Source organism: Galeopterus variegatus, unplaced genomic scaffold, assembly GCF_000696425.1.
Source record: "Galeopterus variegatus unplaced genomic scaffold, G_variegatus-3.0.2 Scaffold12421, whole genome shotgun sequence".
In the NCBI taxonomy this organism is placed as follows: Eukaryota; Metazoa; Chordata; class Mammalia; order Dermoptera; family Cynocephalidae; genus Galeopterus; species Galeopterus variegatus.
Window position 1 is genome coordinate 8418 of NW_007738532.1, and position 19637 is coordinate 28054.

General features: G+C 38.2%; 2 protein-coding genes across 2 annotated transcripts in view; both read right to left on the bottom strand.

The window, feature by feature from the left end:
* Nucleotides 1-7667: 7667 nt before the first annotated feature.
* LOC103581133 (zinc finger protein 33A-like) lies at nucleotides 7668-10208 on the bottom strand. Its single transcript, XM_008563037.1, is given in 3 exon segments — nucleotides 7668-8154; nucleotides 8156-9679; nucleotides 10120-10208. Coding segments are annotated over 2 exon segments (1545 nt in total). The 5' UTR covers nucleotides 9587-9679; nucleotides 10120-10208; the 3' UTR covers nucleotides 7668-8040.
* The window catches only part of LOC103581134 (zinc finger protein 33A-like), a gene marked incomplete at its 5' end in the record, with an annotated part of 24262 nt that continues 14228 nt past the window's right edge, over nucleotides 9604-19637 (bottom strand). Inside the window, 2 exons of the mRNA XM_008563038.1 lie at nucleotides 9604-9616; nucleotides 9657-10224. Coding sequence (XP_008561260.1) covers nucleotides 9604-9616; nucleotides 9657-10224 — 581 coding nt within the window. The remainder of the gene's footprint in view (nucleotides 9617-9656; nucleotides 10225-19637) is intronic.

Sequence of the window (19637 nt, forward strand, 5' to 3'; positions counted from 1 at the left end):
CATTTATTTGGAGATTAAGTATGGTTTAAGGAGATGCGTATGGGTGCCAATTTGACAAGGGGTAGACTTGTGATGGTTAGTTTCATGTGTCAACTTGACTGGGCTAAAGGATGCCCGACAGTTGATAAAACATTATTTGTGTGTCTGTGAGCATACTTCCAGAAGAGAATAGTATTTGAATTGGTAGACTGAGTAAAGCATATAGCCCTCCCCAACGTGAGTGAATATCACCTAAGCCATTGAGGGCTGTAATAAAACAAAAAGGTAGAAGGGCAAATTCACTCTCCCTATTTGAACTGGGACATTCATCTTCTCCTGCCTTAGGAAATTAGCATGCCTGATTCTCAGGCCTTCAGATTCAAACCAGAACTTATATCACTACACCTGTTCCCTCAGTTCTTAGGACTGCCTTCAGACATGGACTGGGACTTGCACATTGGCTCCCCTGGTTCTCAGGCCTTCAGATATGGACTGAATCACACCACCAGCTTTCCTGGATCTCCAGCTTGCAGACACCAGATTGTAGGACTTCCTGGCCTCCATAATCATGTCAGGCAATTCTTATATCTCCCCATATGTATGTGTGTGTGTGTGTGTGTGTGTATCTTATTGGCTCTGTTTCTCTAGAGAACCCTAATACAAGCTTCTACATTGAAACAGTCTCTGAGTGAACTAGCTGGATTCCCTGTTAATTCCAACTTGGACAGATTCTAGAGACTTTTTTTTTTTAAGGGGGCCCTACACAGGCAGGCCAATTGAAAGTAATAGTAATGACATAAAGTAAAATTTGTAAGTGGGGAATATTTTGCCTCCATAACCCAAAAAGGACTAAAAGAAGTTGGATTTGTATTAACATTGTGTGTTCTAAAAGGGTCAATAACCGTTTCTCAACAGTGTCAGTGATGGATGGAAAAGCCCTCAATTTACCAAATAATTTTCAGAAATTATAAATGTGAAAAATGACCTCTTTTTCTGAGCTCTTTTGTATTTGTATGTTCCTGATGAGGTGTCACATGAATCTCAGAAGAGGATATCATCAATGTAAATTCATACCTGTGTTCCTGGAGAAAGTTGGATGTAGTTAAGGTACTGCCTGACATTACACATAACGTCAGAGTTGTAGTGGTACCCCATGGGTAGTCTGGTAAAGGTGTACTACATCCCTTTGTAGGTGAATACAAATGTGGCAGAGAGGCTGTTGAAATGAACACTGAGCAGAACATACTAGCCAAACCTGTAATAACAAGATATTTGACGGTTGCTAATTGGATGGGGTAATTTCAATTACATTGGGTATTGGTAATTGGAGCTTTATTATAAGGGCCACAGCATTAAAGTTTGCAGTAACCCACCGTGAAGCACCAGCCTAATTCCCAGGCTTAAGAAAATGCTAAAATGGACTATTAAATGGAGAAACAGCAGTAACAATCACCTCTTCTCTAAATAGGTCTTATACAATGGTTTCAACTGGGGTGCATGATAGATACACAGGAACCCATTTTGTTAAACCAATTTGTAAATGCCAAATACTGAATTTTATTACTCATTGAGTCACAGCTTCCAAACCTACTATGGAATTGTGCTAAACTTGGGTCAATGAGTGCTATGACTATGGGAAACTTAGACAGTAGTTCCACTGGTTAATGTGAAACACATCTTTTTGTCCTCTATTTTATATTAACTCCAACATTTTACGGGGTACCATAATTAAGTTGAGTAGGACAACCAGGTGTAAGCCATATTAAAGCCATGAACGTTTGCCAACTGGTACATTTCAGCAGATATTAAAGGTAACTCAGAAACTATGTTGTAGTGGTACAAAAGCCCATCAGTGCCCTTCTATTTTCTGTTGTATAATTTACTCCACTAAATTTTGGATTTCCAGTTGGGTAAAACCGTGGACCTTTGTTTCAGTTATTCTGTTGTTTCTTCTTCCTGTATTTAGGTTCCTCCCTCTCTCCTTTCCATTTCCCTTTTTTTTTTTTTTTTTTTTCACTGGATATACTTTGGGAGAGAGATTCTCTTTACTTCATCACATTTATAAATTTTTCTCCAAAGATCTTCAAATCAGTATCATCAGGATTAGGTGCCTCCTCTGTGGCAGTGGTTGTTCTCCACACGGCTTAAAGATCCTGGGTTTAAGTTGCATTTGAGTTAAGTTAACCCCTTTGCTGTGCCACATGGTGGGCATTTCCCCCTCTAACTGTGAGGCTCAGGATATGTGCTGCATCAGAGGCATAGGCAACAGAGTGGTGCAGCAAATGTATGCTGGGCCCATAACCCAGAGGCTGATTGGTTAAAACCATCCTCTGCCATGGCCTTGCCTTTTTTTCCAGCCTGAAAATTTTCCTCTCTTCTCTCTGAACAAATTCCCTCAGAATATTTTGAACTTCTAGCCTTGTAACATCGCAGCTTTCAGTTTCTGTCTCTGTCCGATCACTTGTGGCATGGACTTTCTGGGTGGGTGGCTATGGGTAAAGTATGAGCCCACCAGTCGGCCTCATAGGTAGCTGTCTCCTCCTCCACAGAGTGCTAGTCAACCTTCCTATGGTCTACATACAGTAAAGACATTTTGTCAATAGCCATCAAACCCCACGATTGCAAGATTAGTCCTCTGAGATGTTGGCAAGCAGAAGTGCCAAGCAAAGTCCAAGCACATGAGGGGTTTTGCATTGGGAGACCAGTTGAGTTACTTCCTCTGGTAATTTGCGAGGACTGATCCCATTTTCTTTTCTCAGCCATGCCTACGCCACAGGCCACCATGGATGTACACCTTGATAACCCTGGGGGTCAGGAGAGTGTGTAGAGCAGCAGCAAGCTACCCTTGCCTGAACAACAACTTATGTTAGGCTGCCAGAGTCCTATACTTGATTCTACCAAGTGGTAGTCTCTTACCTATCCACAAGCCTCAGAGAGGACCACCCACATGCCCACCCCAGGGTACATAGGTGCCCCAGTGAAACAATGACAGTCATCAGGCTATATACAGTAGCCAGAGAGCACTAGACAGACCCTTACTAAGTGGGACTGAAGTGCTGATCAGTTACGGTGCTGTCTTGTCACTGCCTTTACAAGTGGGAGCCTCAGAGATCACCTGCCAAGCAGGCTGAACCCAATGGCAAATCATATATGGATACAGCCAATTAACAATTCTTGTCTTGGGGACAAGAACATCTTAGGGTGGGACGAAATGTCCCCCCCCCCCAAAAAAAAGCAGTTCAGTGCAGGCCAAAGCGTAAGCCTGCTAGCAACTAGTGTTGCTGTCCAAGGAGTCATTGCCATATTATGGAACCAGTTAGTTAGCCAAGAGCACTTAGCTTAAAGCTGACTAAGTGACCATGGTCTTGAGTGAATCATCCTGTTTATGATGCCAATTGTTTTGCTTCCTCTTCACTCTGTTGGTGAAGGAGGGACTCCCACCTTGGGGTTACAGAATGGTTGAACACATGACACCTGACACTCTACATGAGTTTATCAATCACACATACTCAGACCAGGTGAGGACACCACACACAATTAGGGGCTACAAAGTAGTCCTACTTGGGAGCAAAGTAAAAAAGCAGGGGCTATGGAAAGCAGCTTTGTAGTATCAAAAGGGTACAGTGACTCTTGTTTACTGTGGATGTGATGTGGGTGTGGGATTGTCTGACTAATTCCGAGGGCTGGCAGGGAAGTTAAACTTCCTACTCAGTAATAAGCAGGATCTGTACTTGGTCCCCTTGATAAGGAGGGCTGTCTGGCTGGGGGACCTTAACTGTGGGAGCAGAATGGGAGAGAAACTTGCAGTTATGCCATTCTAGACCCTCGACTTCAGATGTCACACGAACAAATAATGGTGGACCTTGATTTCAGGCCATAGTTACTATAATTTAAAATATATTAAGGATGTATAAAAACAATTCAAAGATTCATTAGTGGTGATTGTACTTTCAGTGCAGAAACATATGACCAACAGACACAAATGTTAGCATACCAACAAGATGTTATGAAGTGGGGAGGTAAGAAAACTAAGATACTTCTAAAAAAGATCACAAGGCTTAGAAAAGCAAAAAGCTATCACTGAAAATATGCCTAGTGGTTGTCAACCTATAAATTCTGAGATTGTGGCCCCCTGCCCACCTCCCACCCCCATCCTCAGTATGAAAAAATTGGAACTGAATGATGTTATTCTTATTTTGTAAAACATGCAAGAAAGCATCTTCCCATAGACTTATCTTTATTGCAACATGCAGGCAAGGTGCATTGGCTGGTTATTTATTTATTTATTCATTCATTCACTTTATTTATTTAATAAGTACACTTTATTTTTTTAGAATAGTTTTAAGGTTACAGAAAAATTAACCAAAAAGTAGAGAATACCATATAACTCTCTATCCCTCCCCTCCTCCACATTTTCTCTGATTATTAACATCTTGCATTAGTGTGGTACATTTGTTTATAATTGATGAGCCAGTATTGATACATCATTATTAACTAAAGTCCATAGTTTACATTAGGGTTCACTCTGTGCTTTGCATTCCGTGTGTTGACAAATGTATAATGACATTACAGTACCCTACAGAATACTTTTTGTGCCCTAAAAAATCACCTCTTCATCAATTCATCCCTCTCTCCTTCCCCTTGAACCCCTGGCCACCACTGATCTTTTCACTGTCTCCATAGTTTTGTCTTTTGCGGAAATGTCATACACGCATGCTTGAAATCATATAGTATAAAGCCTTTTCAGATTGGCTTCTTTTCACTTAACAATATGCTTTTAAAGTTCTTCCATGCCTTTTTGTGACTTGATATTCCATATCTTTTTATCACCTGCCTGCCAGAGCATTATACCCTGCAACCTTGGTATAATAGCTTATTACTGTCAGGAGGTTTTTGTTGGTGGTGTTTCTTTCGAATTTTCTATGAAAACAATCATGTTATCTGCAAACAAAGACAGTTTTATTTCTTCCTTCCAAATCTGTGTACCTTTTATTTCCTTTGCTTGTCATACTGCATTAGCTAAGACTTCCAGAAGGATGCTGAAAAGCAGTGGAGAGAGGGGACATCCTTGCCCGTTCTTGATCTTAGTGGGAAAGAATCTAGTTTGGAGACATTAAGTATGACTTATCTGTAGGGTTTTTTTGTAGTAGTTCTTTACCAACTTAAGGAAGTTCCCTTGACTTACTAGTTTGCTAAAAGGTTTTATCATGAATGGGTACTGGATTTTGCCAAAAGCTTTTCTGCATAAACTGATATGATCATATTTCATCTTTGGCCTGTTGACGTGATGGATTACATTAACTGATTAATTGTTGAACCACCCTTGCATGCCTGAAATAAATCCCATTTGGTCACGGTGTGTAATTCTCTTTATATATTGCTTGATTTGCTAATATTTTGTTGAGGATTTCTGCATCTATGAGCGTATTTATGAGAGATATTGGTCTGCACTCTTCCTTTCTTACAGCATCTTTGCCTGGTTTTGGTATTGGAGTAATGCTGGCTTCATGGAATGGATTAAGCAGTATTCCCTCTGCTTTTACTTTCTGGAAGAGATTGTAAATAACTGATAACATTTCTACCTCAAATGTTTGATAGAATTTACCAGTGAACCACCCATTTGGTCCTGGAACATTTTTTTAAGGATTATCAATTATTGCTTCAATTTCTTGAATAGATACATGCCTATTCAGGTGTATCCTTGTGTGAGTTTTGACAGAATTCATCTTTCAAAGACTTGGTCCATTTCAGCTAGGTTTTCAAATTTATAGGCAGAGTTGTTCATAATATTACTTCTATTGTCCATAGGATCAGTAGTGATGGCCTCTCTTTAATTTTTGATATTAGCAATTTGTTTCTTCTCTTTTTTCTTAGCTAATCTGGATAGAGGTTTATCAATTTTATTGACCTTTTAAAGAACAAGTTTTGGGTATTTTTTAATTTCTGTTTTCAATTTCATTGATTTTTTACTCTATTTTTTCCTTCTTATTTTGCTCATTTTCTAGTTTCCTAAGATGAAAACGTAGATTACTTGTGTCACCAAAGATCAGCAGATTGTGTAATTTTAGATTACTTTTATAATCTGATCATGTGACACAGTATACAACATTTACTTTTTGTGTGTGTGTGTGTGACCGGTAAGGGGATCGTAACCCTTGGCTTGGTGTCGCCCGCACCGCGCTCAGCCAGTGAGCGCACCGGCCATCCCTATATAGGATCCAAACCCGCAGCCTCAGCGCTACCAGCACCACTGCGCTCCCAGCGCCGTACTCCCCCGAGTGAGCCATGGGGTCGGCCCCAACATTTACATTTTTGATAAGAGTCCCACTCTAGCTTATTTCTGGCCCAGTTCCAGCCTCCACCCTCCTCATATTGTCAAGTCTCTGGGGACCCAGATCCCTGCCTAGGTACATTAGACACCTGAATTTACAGCCAAACAACTCTGGGCAGCATCTAGTCTGTATGGGTAAGCCTCTTCCCTAGGCTGTCTTGGAAGGCAGCTGTTTACAGAAGGTTTGGACAATAATTTAGGTTGAAGGCTGGAGTGTCCACATATGTACACAAAGGCACATCATGGCTCAGGATGAACCGCGGGTGAGAAGAGAAAAGAAGCAACATGGAGTAGGGCCTGGACATCCTCACTCACAGGACACATTTAAATTGTGTTATTTTGATTTATAACTTTTAAACGGTTAGACACATGCTCCATGGGCCTCCATTTAAACTGTTGCCCCAGGCTTTACCCTGAATTTACAGCCAAACAACTCTGGGCAGCATCTAGTCTGTATGGGTAAGCCTCTTCCCTAGGCTGTCTTGGAAGGCAGCTGCTTACAGAAGGTTTGGACAATAATTTAGGTTGAAGGCTGGAGTGTCCACATATGTACACAAAGGCACATCATGGCTCAGGATGAACCACGGGTGAGAAGAGAAAAGAAGCAACATGGAGTAGGGCCTGGACATCCTCACTCACAGGACACATTTAAATTGTGTTATTTTGATTTATAACTTTTAAACGGTTAGACACATGCTCCATGGGCCTCCATTTAAACTGTTGCCCCAGGCTTTACAAACATTAGGGATGGGCCTGATGTTGCAACAACTACTAAACTAGGGATACGCACTTCCTATTCACAATTACATTAAGTTCCATTGTGCATATGAAACACATACACAGTTTATATACTGTACCATTCATACACACATAAGTCCTATGCACTTCCGTACAAATGTATTTAATGCTATTGGCCTCACTGCTCAATTTATATATATAGACAGCATATATATATATATATATATATATCTTTATGCTTTTAAAGAGATTTGTATTAAAATGGATGCCAAGGTTAGGGTTGTGGAAAGGGTGTGACTATCAATACAAGGGAACTTCTTGAGGTTAGATCCTGATTTCTTTGTAATCCTGATGCAATGCAGATCCCAGATTCCTTTTCAGTTCTGTAACCTAAATGTGCTGATGGCTACTCAAATATACTAGTGGTAAAATTTGATAGAACTACACATACAAATACACACACACACAGGTTGCATATAAAAACTGGTGAAATCTGAATAAAGTCTTTATCTGAGTTAGTAACATTGTGTCATCAATTTCTTGTATTTGAGAATAATATGTAAGATACTATCATTAGAGGAATCTCGATGAAGGGAATTCTCTGCACTCTTATTGCAACTTCTTGTGACTATATTTTTTATTACTTTTTAAAAACGTTTTTAAGGCTTTACATTCCACAACGTACATCTATAAATTACTATTTGCTGTATTTCCTAAAGAAAATTATGGCATCAAACCCAAAATACAATTTGTAATGTTACATTATTTCTAAGCAAAAATTTACAATTTATATTCCTTAAGTTGACAAATTTCTCAATACAAACTCTGATATTTGCTAAAAACTTCTACAAATTAAAAAAATCTGCAAGGTTTTATACCTGACATCCAATGAAATGTCACCTCTTAACAAACGCTGTTCTATATTTGTGCAGCCTGAGTTTGTCCCCTAACACTACTTTAGGATAAAAAAAAGGCCAGTTTATGAATGAAGGTTACTGAACATTCAGGATGTCAAAAGAGCTTTCACCACAGTATGAATACTCTGAAGTATTGTGGAGGCCGACTTGTGACTGAACATTTCTGATACTCATTTCATTCATAACATTTTTCTCCTGTGTGTGTTCTCTGATGTACAATGAGGTTTGACTTTTGAGAGAAGGTTTTTCTACATATGTTACATTCATAGGGCTTCTCCCCTGTGTGTGATCTCTGATGTTTCACAAGGTCTGACTTACGGTAAAAGATTTTCCCACAAACACTACATTGACAAGATTTCTCTCCTGTGTGAACCCTGTGATGTACTGTGAGGGATGATTTGTGGCTGAAGGATTTCCCACATTCATTGCATTCATAGGGTTTTTCCCCTGTGTGTTTTCTCTGATGTAAAGTAAGTCCTGACTTCACACAGAAAGATTTTCCACATTCATTACATTTATAGGGCTTTTCTTCTGTATGGGTTCTCTGGTGTACAATTAGAGCTGACTTATGGCAGAAAGCTTTCCCACATTCATTACATTCATAGGGTTTCTCCCCTATGTGAATTCTCTGATGCTGAGTGAGTTGTGACTTCTGACAAAAGGTTTTTCCACATTCACTGCATTCATAGGGTTTCTCCCCTGTATGTGTTCTATTGTGTTTAGTTAGGTATGATCTATTATAAAAAATTTTTCCACATTCATGACATTCATAAGGTTTCTCCCCTGTGTGTGTTCTATAATGTTGAGAGAGAGTTGACTTATGGCTAAAGAATTTCCCACATTCAGGACATGCAAAGGGTTTCTCCCCTGTGTGAGTTCTCTGATGTACTGTGAGATCTGACTTCAAGCAGAAGGTTTTCCCACATTCATAACATTCATAAGGTTTTAACCCTGTATGAATTATCTGATGCCTTGTGAGTACTGATTTGTGGTAGAAAGTTTTCCCACAAGCATTACATTCATAGGGTTTATCCCCTATGTGAGTTCTCTGATGCTGTGTAAGATGTGACTTTTGACAAAAGGATTTTCCACACTCAAGACATTCAAAGGGTTTCTCACCTGTGTGAGTTCTTTGATGTACTATAAGGTGTGAATTCATACAGAAGGATTTCCCACATTCATAACATTCATAGGGTTTCAGCCCTGTGTGTGTTCTCTGATGTTTAGTGAGATCTGACTTCTGGTAAAAAGTTTTCCCACATGCATTACACTGATATGGTTTTTCCCCAGTATGTGTTCTCTGGTGTAACGTGAGGGCAGACTTGTGGCTAAAGGCTTTCCCACATTCACTGCATTCATAAGGTTTCTCCCCTGTGTGTGATCTCTGATGTTTAGTGAGGTTTGACTTCTCCCAGAAAGTTTTCTCACATTTATTACACTGAAAGCGTTTCTCTCCTGTGTGAACCCTCTGATGGCGAGTGAGATGAGACTTCTCCCAGAAAGCTTTCCCACATTGATTACATTCAAAGTGTTTCTCTCCTTTATGAATTTTCTGAAGTTGTAAGAGATAAAACTTCCTCTTCAAATTATTTCCACTTCCATTATGTTCATAATGTTTCATTTGTACCTCATGATGTTTCAAAAGGGTAGGCTTCACACATAAGGTTTTTTCACAATCTCTAAATTCATACTGATTCACCTTTGAAAGAGGTATCTGATGGAACAAAATGGATGAATTACCACAGAAAGTTCTCCCATATTCATTATATTCAAAGTCATTCTCTTCCGAGTTCTCTCTCTTGTGTGTATCGAATATTGCCTTTTCAAAGGTTTCCCGACACATATTATATTCAAAATTTTGTTCTAAAGTTTGAATCTTCTTGTGGTAAATAGGGTCCTCATGATGACTGAGGGTTTTCCTATTTTTAAAAAAATCACTTTTCTCTCTAGTAAGAATATTCTCATGCTCAGTATTGAGCAGCAATTTCCCACAGGCATTAAATGCATCAGACTTTTTTCCTAAATAGTTTTTCTTATTGATAATCAATTTTGAAATATTGTTGAAATTTATTCCACATGAGTCACACTGACAGAGTATTGTTCTGGAACGAAAACAATTTACGTCCAAGTTAAATAGTTTTCCTATTACATTACCTCGTTCCTTAGTCTGTGCTTTGTTATTGATGAATACAACTTCCCACAAATTTTTAGGCTGGTTTTCTAGGCTCCTTTCTTTCAGATGATCACCTTTCCAAACTTCTAGAAATAAGAAAAATTAATATTACTATATAACTACTAACACATTTCTTATGGAATGAAACTCTACAAAAATAGCCTATGTTGTAGCTAATTCTGATTTTTTTAGTCCAATTTCATTTCCAGGAATGAAAATAATTCCAAGTACATATTTTTTCTATTTCATGGGTTTGAGTTGAAAAACAAAAACCAGAAATAAAAGGCCTGGCATAGTGGAAAAAGGAAGAGCAATCTGGCAATTTAGAACACATATTAGAACAACGTATGAAGAATAACGGCAATTGCTTAAATCTGAATCTCTACATGCATTCTCCAAAAATTGTAGGGATCAATACAAGGATAGCAAATTACCTATAACAAACCATGACTTTAACAAAACTAGTAGACAGAGACTACTGCTAACTTCAAATAACCACTAAAAGAGGAAATAAATATTGAAATATAGAAGAAATTAGTAGCCCACTCCTATGAAAAAAGTCAGCTGGAGACATTGCTGATCATGTGATCATGCTGATCACATGAAAAAGAGGAGAGAGACTAGAAGTCATGAAACATAAATAAATTACTCTAAGAAAGTTCCATTGTGAGTGGGAAAATGCTGAGAAGTCTAAGTTTGGGCAGATTAGAGCTCAGTTTACTAGAAAAACCAAGAGAAGAGACTTGGAGTGTATGGAAAATAAAGAAGCAAGGGATGATCAAAGTCAGGCATAAAATTATAAAAAGGACCAAGTCACCTTAGAAAATAGAATTTAAATTACAAGGAACCTATTGTGTACTAAATTGCTCCCTCCCCATTCATATGTTGAAGGCCTAACCTTAAAAGTTACTGTAAGGATGTGGGGTCTTTAAGGAGGCAATTAAGGCTAAATGAGGTCATAAGGATGGGGCCCAATCCAGAATTGGTGTTTGTATAAGAAGAGACTCCAGGGCTGGCCCAAGGCTCACTTGGGAGTGTGGTGCTGATAACACCAAGGCCACGGGTTCGGATCCCTATGTACAAATGGCTGGTTAGCTTGCATGGAGAGCGTAGTGCTGACAACACCAAGTCAAGGGTTAAGATCCCCTTACCAGTCTTTTCAAAAAAAAAGTACAAGAAGAAGAGACTCCAGAGCACATGCATGCTCTCCCCTCACACCCCCAATCACCACATGCACACACAGAGAAAAGACCACATGAGGATGCAGCAAAAAGATGCTATCAGCAAGCCAAGGAGAGAGGCCTCATCAGAACACAACCCTACTAGCACCTTGATCTTGGACTTCTAGCCAGCTAATTACAAAAAATTAAATATTGCTGTTTAAGCCACCCAGCCTGTGGTATTTTATTATACCAGCCTCAGCAGACTAATACATAGCCCAAAGCGAAACTAGACTTGACTAAAATTTTTAAATATATCATTGAAAAAGGACATAAAAGGAGACAAAAGATCAGCAACAACAACAAAAAAGAAAATTGGATCAGAAAGTAAGCTCTGGAGAAAGAAAAGATTCTGTAATTAAATAAATGGAATTATCATACATTATGTAATATATATATTATTGCAGTCCCTAAAGAGGAAAAAAGAAAACAATAGAACAAATCTTATAATAAAAACTATAATCTAAGAAAACTGTCCAGAATAAAAAGAAGACCTGATCCACATATTCAAAGGAACTACCATATCCCTAGGAAAACTAACCTGGAATAGTCCAATGTCAGACATACCTTAATAAAATGACTAGACCTTAAAACTGAAGAAAGAGTCCTCTGGACAAAAAGGCCAAGTCTCAACATACTTTACTGTAATTTTACAATGAGTCTTGAAATCAAGTAGTATTATCCCTAAACTTAGGTTTTATTTTTCAGATGTTTAGTTATCCTAGCTCCTTTGTGCTTCCGTATGAAGCTTAGAACTAGGTGGTTGATTACTGCAAGAAAGTCTGCTAAATATTACAAGGAATTATATTGAGATTGTTCTGAATCTACACATCATTTTCAGGAAAAAACATGTTAACAATATTGAGCATTCTGTCACATTAACAGGGAGCTCCATTTATTTAGATCTTCAATTTCTCTTTGCAGTGGTTTAGTTTTCAGTGAGGTCTTTCAAATCTTTTGCCAGACATATTTGCAAAAGATATTTTTGATGCTATTGCAAATAGAACTTTTTAAAAATTTCAATTTTCAACTGATCATTGCTAAGTCTATAGAAGTAAAATTGACTTTGATATATTTTTATCCTGCAACCTAGTTACACTCACTTAACAGCTCTAATCATTTTTCTTTTGTAGACTCCATTGCATTTTCTACATGGATAATCAAGTCTTTTGTGAATAAAGACAGTTCTACTTCTTTTCCACTCTGGTCTCATTTTATTTCTTTTGCTTCTCTGATTATACTAGCTAGACTATTACACTACTGAGTATGAGTGGACATCCTGTCTTGTTCCTGATATTAGAAAGAAACCAGTTTTTCACAATTATGAACAATGTCAATTTCAAGTTTCCTATAAATGCCCTTTATCAGATTAAGGAAGGTCCCTTCTATTTTCTACTTGAGAATTTTAATCAGAAATGGATACTAGATGTTGTCAAATGCTTTCTCAGCATCCAATAAGATCATTAGATGGGGGCTGGGATTTTTTCTATTATTACTACTATTAAAAAAAAAAAAAAAAACAGGGCAGATATGACTACATAAATGACATGCCAGTGCAAAAGGAAAACGTGGGGCCAGTTCCCCAAAAAGCATAAACAGAAGTATATTAAAAGGTAAAAAAAAAAAAAAAAAAAATTATGCTTTTTTGTTTAAAAATATTTTATGTATAAAGCTTAACAGGTATAACAGTGATAGCTGAGCAACAACATAAACCTACATATTACAAAACATTTTTGTTGTAAGAACTTTATATATCACAGATCAAGAAGATGACATAGCCTGTCCCCAGCATCACTCTCTCCCCAACAACCAATCAATTTACAACTATTAAAAAGCAATGACTGCCATCCCATGACTGCTGGAGCTCAGACAAAGAGAAGGAGAGACTCTTAAAGTTCATGAAGCTGTGCTGAGAAGGAAAAGGGACAGTTCCCACCATTTCAAGCCCTGGCTGCTTCAGGGCTGGTCCAGGGAGGGACAGGAAGAGGTAGCAGCTCATGGAGCAGGAGCCAGCGGGAGCCAACAGGAGCCAGCAAAAGCTGCAGCTGAGCACTCTGTGCAAAGTTGTTTGGAGTCTGCAGGGGAGAAGAGGGCCTCAGAGCACACCATACCAGACACCACTCCAGCAAAACCACTGATAGGGCTCCTATGAACCCATATAGGAGTGAGGGGCTACAGCAGATGGAAGAAAGGTGCCACCCAGAGGCCAGTGAGTCATCACGAGGGACCTGAATACAGCCTTCTCCATGGGAAGTGTTTGGAGTGCAGAGGGAGGCTGGCCCACCTAGGAAACATTAGGGTACAGCATGGGAAGCTGATCTGCCTTCCTATCAGCACAGGCCGACTCAGTGGAAACTGGTCAGGGCAAGAGAACTACAGGGGGTGCAGTATGCAGGATAGACCCGGTGCTGGGCCAGAATTTCCACACAGCCCAGGTGTATCTGACCTCACAAGACGTAGAAGTGATTAAAAAGCCAACAATTAAAATCTGATCCACAGAAAAAGCCTTCCCCAGAGAATCAGCAGCAAAGCAGCAATTTAGCTCAACCACAGGGCTCAAGTGCTGGTCCCCACAGTATGTTCCCCCAATTTTGGAATTAATAAAACCACAGACCAGAGACAAAGCTCTGATATTAACCAGAAAAAGTCTAACACCACCAAAGAACACCTATAAAACCTAGAAGAGTTAGCAGTTTCCTCAAATGCCCAGGCATTAATGTAAACACACAAAAATACAGAAAGAGCAGATTTATAAAATGTCCTACAGAGAATTCAGAATAACCCTCTCAGGAATCCACCAAAGAACACCTATAAAACCTAGAAGAGTTAGCAGTTTCCTCAAATGCCCAGGCATTAATGTAAACACACAAAGATACAGAAAGAGCAGATTTATAAAATGTCCTACAGAGAATTCAGAATAACCCTCTCAGGAATATTCAGGAAGTCACAAGAAGATACAGATAAAAAATTAAATGATATCTGGAAAACAATCCAGGAGCAGAACAAGAAACTTACAAAAGGAATAGAGTCAATTAAAAAAAAAAAAAAGAAATCCTAAAAATAAAGAATAGATTATCTGTACCAGCAAACGATAGGAAGCCCCAACAGCAAACTTAGAGGAAAGAGCCAATGAGCTTGAAGACAGAACACATGACATTATCAGATCAGAGGGGAAAAAAAGAAAAAAGAATTAAAAAAAAAATAGAAAGAAACAGAAATACAGCAAATATAGGACTCCTCCAAGCAAAATAACCTCCACACAATTGGCATACCCAAAGGAGAGGAAAAAGGAAGAGATGTTGAAAGCATATTCAAGAATATCATGGCTGAAAATTTCACAAGTATGGAGAAAGATGACAGCACCCAGGTACAGGAAGTTCAGAGGTCACCAATCAAATTCAATTCAAGGAGGAACACCACAAGGCACATCATAATCAAATTATCAAAACCTAAAGGCAAAGAGAGAATACTGAAAGCAGCAAGAAAAATAAACACATAACATTCAATGGAGCCCTAATAGTCTCTGAGCAGATTTCTCAGTAGAAACCCTATAGGCAAGAAGAGATGATATTTTCAGAGTGTCAAAGACTGTCAGCCAAGAATTCTATATCCAGCAAAACTAACCTTCAAATATGAAGGAGAAATACAGTCTTTCCCAGACAAACAAGAGCTAAGGGAATTCATAAACACTAGACCTGACTTACAAGAAATGCTAAAGGGAGTTCTTTGATCTGAAAGAAGACAACACTAGGAGCAGAAAAACCATAACTCCTTAGTAAAGTAAGTTCACAGACAACCTTGGAATATTCCAATGTCATAAGGGTGACAAATAAACTGCTTACACCCATAGTATGAAGACTAAAGTACAAACTGAACAAGATGATAACAAATACAATGACCATCTAAGAGATAGACAATATTAAAAGATGTAATTTGAAACAACAAAATCTCAAAAAGTAGTATAAAGCTACAGTAACTAAAACAGCATGGTACTGGTATAAAAACAGAAAAATAGACCAATGAAACAGAAAAGCCCAGAAACAAACCCAAGCATTTGCAGCCACCTGACTTTCAACAAAAACACCAAGAATATACAGGTGGGGAAGAACAGTCTCTTCAATAAATGGTGCTGGAAAAACTGGATATCCACATAGACATCTATCTCTCACCATACACAAAAATCAACTCACAATGGATTAAAGACCTAAATTTAAGACCTCAAACTATGAAACTTCTAGAAGAAAATATACGGGAAACTACACGAAATGGGAGTGGGCAGCACTATTTTTTGAAGGAGACTACAAAGACACAGGCAACTAAAGCAAAAATACACAAATGGGACTATATCAAACTGAAAAGCTTCTGCACAGCAAGGGACAATATCAACAAAGTGATAACCTACAGAATGAGAGAAAATGTTTGCAAACTACACATCAGACAAGGGGCTAATATCCAGAATATATAAGGAACTCAAACAACTCAACAGCAAAAAAAGAAACAACCCAATTAAAAAATAGGCAAAGGACCTGAACAGACATTTCTCCAAAAGATATACAAAAGCCAACAAGCACTTGAAAAAATGCTCAAAATCACTAATCATCAAGCAAATGAAAATTAAAACCACAATGAGATATCAATTCACCCCAGCTAGATCAGCTATTATCAACTAAACAAAATAACAAAAGCTGGTGAAGATGCAGAGAAAAGGGAAACCTCCTACATTGTTTGTGGGGATGTAAATTGGTATAGCCAGTGTGGAAAACAGTATGGAGAAAGTTCCTTAGAGAACTAAAAATAGATCTACGTTACAACTCAGCTACCCCACTTGGTATATACTCAAAGGAAATGAAATCCAATATAGCAAAAAAGACACTTGTATTCCCATGTTCATTGTGGCACTATTCACAATAGCCAACAGATGGAATAAACCTAAATGCCCTTCAACAGACAAATGGGTTAAAAAACGGTGGTATATATATGCAATGGAATACTATTCAGCTATAAAAAGAAATGATATCCTATCATTTGTGCAACATGGATGGAAGTGGACACCGTCATATTAAATGCAGTAAGTAAGGCACAGAAAGACAGCACGATGTCACTTATACATGGAATCTTAAAAGAAAAAGAAAAAGAAGTGGTTCTCATAGAAGTGGAGAGTATAATAATGGTTACCAAAGGCCAGGAGGGGAGGAACAGGAGGTGGGGAGGAATAGGAGGTAGGGAGGAGAAGTGGTGGACTAATGTGTACACAAGTATGCTATATACCCTAAGTGAATCACTGTGCAGTATATGCATGTATTGAAATGACACACTATGTTCCCCACACAAATATAATTTCTTAAAAGTAAATTTACATACTACAATAATTACTAATAGTCTACTAAAATGATGTCTTCATTGATCCTAAGACTATGGAGGGTTAGAAATATTCTCATCTGATTTCAGAATAGGGTTTTTAGATAAATGCATGTATAGGGCAAAAGCCCTCAGGGAGGGGGCCACAGCCCACAGACAGCCGGGCCACAGCCCATCTAGTCAACACTAATCACTATTTAGGTATGGGATTATATACTTTAATGATTTTAGAGCTAACAGGTGGTTGTCATACCATCATACTGATCCTGTTAAGAGATTTTAAGAATTGCTGAAGGGAAAGTTGTGGAAATGTTTGCTAAGGGCAAGCTGTCTGTTGGGGGAAACTTTAGAGATAACTGTATTTAGATTTTATCATAAGAATCTAATGATAAGAATCTCCTTACTTTTGCTTAAGGAGAGGTCATACTTTAGAAAATGAGCCAGTTTGACCAGCTTAGCTTTTCAGTAATTGTACTTTGGAATGTCACTTTATTTTGCTGATGTTACTGGTTTCCATTGTTTAGCTATACTTAGCCATAGATAACTTGTTACTCTGCCCATGTCCTTGTGTCCTTTTGTAATGATTGAATCAACCGAATTTTTTGAATGGGGGCTATAACCAGTTTTCTCTGTGATACAGACCCTTCGGGCTTCTCAACGCATTCATGGTGCTTTGCGTAATCCTTTTTGTGTCTCGGTTACACAGTGAGAAGTGTAACAAGACTTTTCAGTCCTTTCTGCAAATTCACTTATTAAGTCATCAAACTTTATACTTTTACCAACTTCATTTTCAATATGTGCAATTGAATGTAACATCAGCTCTTCTTGGCAAATGCAAGATAAATCATTTTTGCTAATTCTTAATTTTGAGAAGGTTTTTTCAGTTGATTCAACTGTTACTGGAGCTGCTAAGAATATTTTACAGGTTGTGAATACATGACTAAATTTCTGATTTCTGACTTTCAAAACATAAGTTTTAGCATATATAGAGATGAAGATTCTGGAGGAGTACTTTTCAATAAGTAATTCTCCACAGACATTAGTTTTATATATATCTGAATAATTTTAAATGGAAATTTATACAATGACATTTTAATGAAATTTCTCTGACATTTCCTAAAACTTGTATAAGAAACCAAAAATGGCTTCATGATTTGTGTATAATTCAAAACATCCATTTATGCAGTATATTGCTATATTTTCAAATGCAAGGAAAGATTACTTTAAAAATTGACTTCCCTGTTAATAGTTGGTTTATCCAAAATTCTATATGAAAATAATGTTCCTTTCCATCAAATATAATTTCTATTTCTAAGCTTATGGATACCTGCTTTACAATGTTGCAGCAGTTCTCAATACCAGAGCATCTATACTCTAAAGAATTCTAGTGGCCAGCTGGTATATTCCTTAAGGCAATGTCCATGAATATGCTTTTATCTTGTAATACTTTATTGACAACAATTACACCAGAGATGATTGCCTCAGTATTCGAACCAGAAAATTAATATTTTGTGCAGGTGCCACAACGACAGCCTCAGGGAAGACACAGGCAAGCCAGCCTCCCACCAAGTGGGAGCTGCAACCACTGTGCTACTGTTGCTGGTTTGTTGCTGCTGCCACCAATGTGGACAATGGTCCTGGCCTTAGTCACTCACGCAGGATACCCCAGACTGCCCCAAGCAGCCAGACAAACAGCTTAGTGACCACACTGCCACTCAATGTATCCGGTCTGCTTGCAGACATGCTTCTTTGTCCCATAAAAGTTTACATACAAATCACAAGTTCAAAGATAAAACCTGAAAATTTCAAGATGGCAACAGAATTGAGCCAATTACAGAGCCCCTTCTGGGAGTGCAGCATCATGTGACTACAAGGGTTTCATTGTCATGAACTTGGCTCTGACACTGGTTACGATGACTGCTTTTCAAATGGTGAAAGCCTTTTTGAGATTAAACCCCACTTGGTCATGAGGTATCATTAGCCTTTTTATATACTGTTTGTTTCCAATTGCTGAAATTTTATTTAGAGTTTTTACATTTATGTTCATGAGGGACACTGGTCTGTAACTTTGTTTTCTTGGAATGTCTTTGTCTAGTTTTGGTATTAGGACAATGCTGGCCTCAAAGAATGATTTAGGAAGTATTCCCTCCTTTTGAATTTTCTGGAAGAGTTTGGGTATAATTGGTATTACTTCCTGTTTAGTAGAATACTCCAATAAAGCTGTCTGAGGACTTGGGGTTTTCCTTGTGGAAAAGTTATCTCTTTCTTCTGGAGTAAGTTTCAGTAGTTGTTTCTTTGAAGGAAATTGCTCATTTAATCTAAATGGTCAAATTTATAAAGCTACTGGTAAAATATTACCTTATTTTCAAAACAATATCTGTAGAATCTTTAGTGATGTCAACATATTTTCTTGATATTAACATAATCTGTTTCACCTAGCAGTTTATCAGTTTTATAGATCTCAAAGAATCTGCTTTTGATTTCACTGATTTTCTCAACTGTTTTTCTGTTTTCTATTACGTTGTTTGTCATTTTGTTCTTTGTAACTTCCTTTCTTCTGTTTATTATGGATTTGTCTTTTCTAGACTCCTAAAGCAGAAGCAACTGAGGCATTGATTTGAGACCTTCTACCCAACATAATCTTCACACATTTGTAGTGAACATAAACATAGGTGTGTATATATACATATGCATATGAAATTCCATATTTATAAAATTTACATATTATGTAACATATAATCCATAACACATTATATGTACCCCATATATAAAAAAACTTCAGGGGCCGGCCCGGTGGCGCACTGGATAAGTGCACCGCTTGGGAAGCGCGGCGGCGCTCCCGCCCAAGGGTTCGGATCCCACATACAGACCGGTTCCCGCTCGCTGGCTGAGCGAGGCGCGGGAGCAACACCGAGGGTTGC